The 7859-nt window shown below is 40.2% G+C and overlaps 1 protein-coding gene and 1 long non-coding RNA gene across 6 annotated transcripts in view; one reads left to right on the forward strand and one right to left on the reverse strand.

Annotated features, from left to right (window-relative positions):
- LOC112407672 (uncharacterized) overlaps positions 1-4416 on the reverse strand; it is a 10916-nt gene extending 6500 nt beyond the window's left edge. For 2 of the 4 annotated variants that reach the window (XR_003004951.1, XR_003004855.1), the window contains exon 1: positions 2828-3672. This is a non-coding gene — a long non-coding RNA (uncharacterized LOC112407672). Of the gene's footprint in view, positions 1-2827; positions 3673-4353 lie in introns of those variants that run through there. The other 2 variants (XR_003004906.1, XR_003004983.1) reach the window with 2 other exon arrangements.
- MOSPD2 (motile sperm domain containing 2) overlaps positions 1-6894 on the forward strand; it is a 59466-nt gene extending 52572 nt beyond the window's left edge. Inside the window, exons 14-15 of one of the 2 annotated variants that reach the window (XM_024755627.1) lie at positions 3690-3792; positions 4380-5772. In XM_024755627.1, the coding sequence (XP_024611395.1) occupies positions 3690-3792; positions 4380-4517 (241 nt within the window). In that variant the 3' untranslated portion in view covers positions 4518-5772. Of the gene's footprint in view, positions 1-3689; positions 3793-4379; positions 5773-5957 lie in introns of those variants that run through there. The other variant, XM_024756343.1, reaches the window with a different exon arrangement.
- Positions 6895-7859: the final 965 nt, after the last annotated feature.

Raw genomic sequence — 7859 nt, forward strand, 5'->3', positions numbered from 1 at the left:
ATGGCTATTTAGGTCTTCTGCCCATTTTTGGATTGGGCTGTTTGTTTTTTTGTTATTGAGCTGCATGAGCTGCTTGTAAATTTTGGAGATTAATCCTTTGTCAGTTGCTTCATTTGCAAATATTTTCTCCCATTCTGAGGGTTGTCTTTCGGTCTCGTTTATGGTTTCCTTTGCTGTGCAAAAGCTTTGAAGTTTCATTAGGTCCCATCTGTTTATTTTTGTTTTTATTTGCATTTCTCTAGGAGGTGGGTCAAAAAGGACCTTGCTATGATTTATATCATAGAGTGTTCTGCCTATGTTTTCCTCTAAGAGTTCTATAGTGTCTGGCCTTACATTTAGGTCTCTAATCCATTTGGAGTTTATTTTTGTGTATGGTGTTAGGGAGTGTTCTAATTTCAATTCTTTTACATGGAGCTGTCCAGTTTTCCCAGCACCACTTATTGAAGAGGCTGTCTTTTCTCCATTGTATATTTATCAAAAATAAGGTGACCATAGGTGCGTGGGTGCATCTCTGGGCTTTCTATCCTGTTCCATTGATCCATATTTCTCTTTTTGTGCCAGTACCATACTGTCTTGATTTAACCCAGCTTTTATTTACCAAAGATTATCCCACATCATGTGAACTTGAAAAAAATTGGGGGTTAGTTTCTCTATTTCTGAGTTTTAGGAATATTCAATTTGAAAAGCACTTATTTTTCTTTAAGCCAGTTGAATAGTTTTTATGAATTAATCTTGGCAGTACCATTCAGAAGTAGAAAAGTAGCACACATTTATAACATATATATATACACACATGTAAGCATACAGATGCAAACCAGAGACCTTATAGCTTTGGTTCCAGAATTTTAGCCATGAATTAGGTACAGTGACACGAAACTCACTAGCTTAGTAAAGAACAGTTGGATCCGAACTGTGTTTCTGGCAGTTGGAATAAGTTTACCTGCTCAGAGTGCTAAAGCTTTTTTTTTTTTTTAAACTAATATTTGTGGGGGTTTTGTTTTGCTTTTTTCACTTGCCCAGTTTCAAAATAGCTCCTTTTCTTTAACTTCTGATGAGCTTCATTTTCCTAAAGTTTGCATTTCTTTGAGCTGGCTATCAGGTCCTAGAGAAGGTGGGGTAGAAAATTTACACCTCAAAGGGACAGAGAAAGTAAGGTTTTTTTTCCTGGAGTTTTGGGGGTCCTTTACCTATTATCAGAGGTTTAGCGAAATTACCGTTTAAATGTTTTCTTACTTTTCTAAGTACAGAACAGTTCTGTTTCCAGTGACGTGGTCTTTTATAATACCTACAAGTATTTTGAGATGAACAGGTGAACTTTGAATTGCTTCTAGAGCTGAATTTCTGGTTTTGTGAAGATTTGCAAGACAAAGACAGTTGCTTTTAATTCCTCAAAAAACTGGATTTCAGCCTGAATGGCATCCAACTACATTTTCTTCAGTTCGCTTTATATCAGGGAGATTTCCAATTAAGACGGAAATCGATTTCCATGTTCTGGAGTTTCAGGGCTTAACGCAGCAGCATCTGTACAAAGTCTGTATAAAGCGTCCAACAAAGGCCTTTGAACGCTCTCCTGAGTGCACAATTCACCTTAGGGGAAAAAGCCCCTGAATATTGGCCTTCAGCTGATCCATTTCCTGATAATCTGGGAGGACTTCTGGTCATCTGCTGCCCGTGTGAGCGTGCCTGTTTTCCCTAGGGGGCCATCGGGCTTGTCTGATAACTACAGTATAATCATGGGTGTGAAGAACACCCCTTAGCAGCCAATCAAGGTCCCTATGAGTGGGGAACTGAATGGCCACTAGTCTTTTTTAACTCTTCTCTAAATTTGGTAGATATCTTCTGAAAGTGGAGGTAAAAAGAGCTTTGTAATTTCATCTTACTAAGGACGTCCCTAAGGCTGGCCCCCATACTCCTTCACGTCCTCCTTTCAAGTTGGTCTTTCCATAGGTACCAAGAAAGACAATTGTTTAGGCTGAGAGCTCTCTAAAAAATGTTTAAACACAGAAGTTTTTCCAATTCAAAAGATCCATCATTTGGCCATTGATGAGTAGTAGGATCTTATATTAATCTCAATAGCAACTCAAACTTATAAGCCTTTTTATGGCTTAACCATGGATGCAAGAGGCATCCCGAAACGGGGTGCAAAAGATGCAGCCCTCACACGATTCAGAAAGCTCACTCCCAGAGTTAGCCTAAGAAAGCAAAGACCTTCATTGTCACACGTGGTTAGAATGGGGTCGTGAAAAGTGTTTCCCATAAGAATGATATGCCTTCAGTTACAAACCTGCGACACTGGGTAAGCACTAGGGAACAGGACTTCTCCAGCCCTAAATAAGACAAGAAGGTGGAGACGACAAGGGGCCCTTATGACCGACGCCCACGAGAGCCGGTAGCATCGGAGAATGTTGCTTATCAGTTAGTGTCCCGGATCCCCAGCCTATTCAGGTGGTCGCCAGATGCATGCAGACACATGCTTCATCCATCTGGCAGAGACCAGAGAGACTATTCTCACTGGTCATAAAGCCAAGCTCTCAAAACAGAATTAAACGAAAGGAAAATCTCATCTGTCCTATGGTTCTCCTCTGACAACACAAGAGACAGATAAAACAATGACCATCTGTGGGAGGAAAGAGGACCAGTGGAAGACAGAAATACTCATAACAAAAATCTCTACCAAAGTCACAATACCTAAGGAACTGGCTGACACAAATATTTTCTCCTGCTAATCTCAATTTGGAAAAGAAGGGACAAGGTGAAATTTTTACCTTCCTCTCTCAACTGCACCAGACTGAGATCCAGGAGAGCTGACTTTAGTAAGAATTCTTACCCTTCTCGGGCTTCTGCCCGTTTTCCAGAATCCCATCTGCAGGCTCCCAAGTGAGTATGGTATCTCAGCAGCTCCCAGGGTAGGTTGCCAAACTGTAGGAGAGGAAAAATAATTTTCCCTTTATTTTTCTACGTTCTTGGCTAAGATCCCCATCCCACCCCCCGCCATACCCCCGTAATCATAGACAGGTGAACAGACGAAAACAGGAAAAAAACAGAAGTTTACTAGCATGTATACCTCCTGTATACTTGAGGAGAGACCCAGGAAAATAGTAAAAGCTCCCGCAATGGCCCATGACACCACCTTAAATACCACCTCCAGCTAAAGAGAAAAGATGATGTTGTGGGCGAGGGAGCCAGTTCTGGGAGGATGGTGGGAAAAGCACAACATACACGGCTAAGGTTGTCCTGCGGATTTAAGTCTCTGCCTTCTCCATTGATAAGAGTCTCGAGAGATACAAAGTCCTCCTCCTGTACCTGGCAGAGAGGGAGACACCCTTACAAATGGAGATTTCCCTTGTAACTGTGCACGTCTCACAAAAAAGGTAACTTCTATTCACTTTTCAGAGCTTTTACTGAAAAGTGAAAAAGCTTTCCACTTTTGTCTGCTTTTTCTTAAAAAATAACCAGCTCAAGATAAACCTTGTGCCCCAGAGGCACGTTTTGGGGTGGCAAATTCTGCTCCCCTTCAAAGATAAACACACGTTGAGCTAGCTGCTCCCTTAGGTATATCTGGGGAGAGGAATGAGTACTTTCACCTCTGTTACATACACTTCTGTGTTTAACTGTTTTCATTTTACACTTTACTTTTCAAAAATTCATTAAAAACTTTAAGAAGTTATGTTTCCTTTGTACTTTCATAGGTTAAGATGCCATACTGTTGAGAGCATTAAGCCAACCACGCTTACATTAAAACACCATGCCTTTAACATGTCAGATAAAACCAGTGAAGAGCTCTATCTACAGGTAAGTGTTCTTTCTTCCTAACTATAAGTCTTTAATGTTAATCAATATTAGAAATCCATTTTTTCCCCACTGACATAAAGCAGACCTTTGGCATAGCCACGACAGAAATGCTCTCTTCTTTGCGAAGGGAAGCCAGATCGGAAATGGCAAGTGGTGCGTTACTTTTGGAGATCTTCTAACTAACTTTCTGAAAGCTCTGGCTATTTCAATTTGGACTAGGGACCTTATAGCAAAGCACATGGTATTTTGGGGGGTATCGAAGAACTTGATCTCATGGAAAAGGTACCATGTAGTGCCTTTAAATTTGAAAAAGGTGGAGGGGCTCTCTTTCTGAATAGCTGGTTTCAGTACCTCCAGGAAATGATTGCTTTGTTCCTTTCTCAACTAGAGAATTAGACCTTTTCAAAATGAGAACAGATACACATCCATTCAGCAACCAAACTGCATTCCCAGCTCGCAGCCTTTCGGAGTAGATGGACTCTGTCCCATAAATGTTTGTGGGATTTCTAATATTCCCGTTGGTCATGCACATGATTATTGTACTGTTTTATTGATACAAACCTTTCATCCTTTTCTCCCCTCTTTAGCTCAATCGTTTACTAGAAAGCAATAGGAAGCTTGAAGACCAAGTTCAGCATTGTATCTGGTTCCAGCAATGGCTGCTTTCCTTAACAGTGGTCTCGCTTGCTTTTGTCATCTCTCTCTTCTATTTGTTGTACAGTTAAAGAAGTGGTGCTCGGTAGGAAACATGGCTTTTCCGTTCATTAGTTGGAAAAAGTACCACCCAGAACTTCTCCACCATGCTGAAAGTGTCACACATCTGTGCTTCCTTCCTCCAAGGAAATGTACGGCATTTGGGGGGGCGGGGAACTGAAACATGTCTTGAAAATAAACTGTTACAATAAGGAAACGCTGAAGATATTGATTATAAGAGACTATAGGTAGTTAGTCAAGTAAGTAAAGGTATATCTGTTGTGTGACTTAATAGAGATAATTTATTTTTCCCTTTTGATTTCATACTTTTAAAGCTTGTTTTATCATGTATATATGTTAGCTGAACGGAAAAGTAACATGCTTTGTTGCAGCCAAAAACTGTCATCTGCTTTTTTTTTGACAGAATTATTATAGCTGAGCCAACTTATTAGCTTTTCTATACTATGTATATAGAAGAACATGTATATTGAAAAAACATACAGAGTAATTTCTGTAACCATGACTTTGTAATTTTGAGAACTACTAACAGATGCTAGTCGATGTTCTTTTGGAATGTACAACTACTTAATGCCAAACCACCTTTAGCCTTTGTTTCTTATCCGTCTTCCTTAACGGCCTGCCTGCCTTTTATTAATCTCAGACTTTTTAATGAACACTCACACTCTCATTTAGCTAGGATTTGGGGAACTAAGTCTGGTTGGATTTTCTCTAAATTCTGTCCGTCAGTAACGTCCAGAAGAAGAACCTCTCCAGTCTTTTTTTACGCAGTTTCACGCTGCTCTCTCTGGCTGGACAGGGACCCTTTTGCTTCCTGATCCTCCCCATTGGACCATCTTCACCCTCCTTTCTAAGCGAAAGGAGTTAGATAAAAATTTTTTTGAAAAGTTAGTTTTTGAGATGCAGAGCAGTATAATTCATTTACATTTCAATTCCTTGCTAAAATCAGCCACGAGAAGGGAACTTTCGGTAAGGGTGAAAAAATAAATCGAAAGTGTCACTTCTCGGTTTAAGAGTGAAAAATACTGTAAAAACTTCAGACCAGGGTTAATTGACTCCCTTGATATATTCTGCCTTTGTCACAGCAATACTGAGGACGGTTCCTCAATTCGTAACATGATACACCTCGCAGGAGCAGAGCCTGATGCAAGTAGTTTGTTTTCTCATTTAATATAAACAGTTTTGGTCCGTGTTGGTTCACATATAAGTCTACTTCATATGAAAGAAAAAAATAGTCTGCCTGGAAAATAAATTTTGAGTTTTGATTGAGCCATGTTTACAGAATGTTTTATTCTGAGGTTGTAGTGTTGGCGGCTTTCATGAGAATGTAATGATTCCCAAATGGCATTATGAAGAATGAAAAAATAGAGTTCCTTCAAAATTGGCCTAGGAAATAAAACCTTAAATGGACACTGGTCTGATACTTCGTCCTAATTTGGGTTTTTCTGTTTCAGTTTGCCACCTCCAGACGTGAAAGTGACTGCAGCCCACCCTAAGTAGTACTGTCCATAGTATCTCCCTGTGTGTGTGCACAGCGATTTCCCCTTATATGTTAGATTCCTGGCTTTGTCATAATCTAATCCCGAAGTATCTGCGTATGTGTTTTGTTCTTCAGCAAATAAGCGAGGAAACAGTCAAAATTGGAAATGTATTGTCCTGACGGTGTCCCTTTAATGTTTCACATGAAAATTACACTGACTCACTAAAATGTTTTTCCCTGATGTCTGGCCAGTTGAATTTAATAACATTTCTTGTTAACATTTGTGTGTCTATTAAATGTGACTAAGCAAAATTTACTGAAAATTAACCATAAAATCAAAGGCATCTAAACTTCTATACTTGTCTTAATTGATCACATATATTTACATTTGATTTTATTGTGTCTTCGTCTGATTTTATTTAATCACGTCTGTATGACTGAGTATGCTATAATTAATAATTTTATTTTTTAATATGTCATTACCTGTTCATGACCAAATTACCAAGGACCAACATTCAGATTTAAATTATCTTCACTTGGAATGGAAATTCATAGAGTTTCCATGAAAACATTAATGAAATATCATTATAGGCAAGAAGCCTAAAGATACAATTGCTGGTAAACCTAGCCTCAAATTTCATAATATACCATAACTGTTTTTATATCTTGCCACTAATTTTGACTGGATTTAATAGCACTTTATTGTACAATTGCAAAAAAAACAAGAATATATTCCTAGAATTGTTGCCGGTGTAATTTCTCTAATGTTCTGGTGCTTTTCATATATTTTCAGTATTTTTATTACTATATTGGTATTTTCTTTGTATAAATTGATCAAAAGAACATGTTTTCTATTTTAATATGTTTTAGAAAAATAATTACATTTATGCAATAAATATCATCAGGAAAAACCTCTGGTCTCTAATTGATAAAGCATCTTAAAAATCAAAGCTCAGGTTCACTCTGACCTTTCAAAGATCACATTAATTTCTTCTGCACCTACTTACCTTTTTATAAGGATGGCACCACAAACTTCCAAAGGCACAACTGTGTCATCAGGTGAACCCATCCCTAGTGTGTCCCATTTCTCCTCGCCCCTGGGTCAGGGTCTGGCTGCTCTTCAGGGGAGCTCTCCATTTTCCGGACTTAGCGTTGGCCTCACTGTCACAGCTGGGGGCTCCATCACAGAACCTATCACTAGAGTGGCCGCACATGTCAGAATTGCCCTACATCCCTCAATCCTAGTACCTATACACCTGCCTGCTGACAGGAACCTGCAGGAAGCAGGCTGACAAGAAATCCTACCTGGCTGCCGGGCGCATGGCAGGTGGTCCAGGCGAGAAGGCACCGGAGCACGGCACGTGGGTGTGGTTCAGGAGGGGCGGCCCCGGATAGTGATGGCAAAGGCCCTGGGGATTGTTTGTGTGGTTCCCCTCGCCACTGGAAGACACAACTCCCAAGTGCAGCTCCATAAAATAGAACGAAAAGGACAGGTCCATCTTCTAAACTGCAAAAGAGGTCGAGATACAAAACCATGGGAGAAATTCAAAACAGAGCCACAAAGACAGACCGGTAACCTACCAAGGAGCCCCACACCTACCCAGGACTCTGAGGGTGTGGCCTCCTTTCCCAAAAGATGCAATTTTCTAGGAAAGAGCTCCTGTGTGGGGAAAGCTCCAGCTAGAAAAGGATCAGTTACTTTACAGCAACCCAGCTCTTCTCTAAATTTTACCAGCAACTTAAGGTTTCTTGATGTCAGAACAACATGGGTCCCCAGAAGCACAGGACTCCCCTTTTTTTCCTGGCCCAAGGGCACGGAATGGAAGTCCTCCCATTTGTCCCAGCCAAGGGAGTGGTGGCCAGGCCCGGGTTCAAG

This window comes from Neophocaena asiaeorientalis, unplaced genomic scaffold, assembly GCF_003031525.2.
Source record: "Neophocaena asiaeorientalis asiaeorientalis breed wild unplaced genomic scaffold, Neophocaena_asiaeorientalis_V1.1 scaffold193, whole genome shotgun sequence".
Lineage (NCBI taxonomy): Eukaryota > Metazoa > Chordata > Mammalia > Artiodactyla > Phocoenidae > Neophocaena > Neophocaena asiaeorientalis.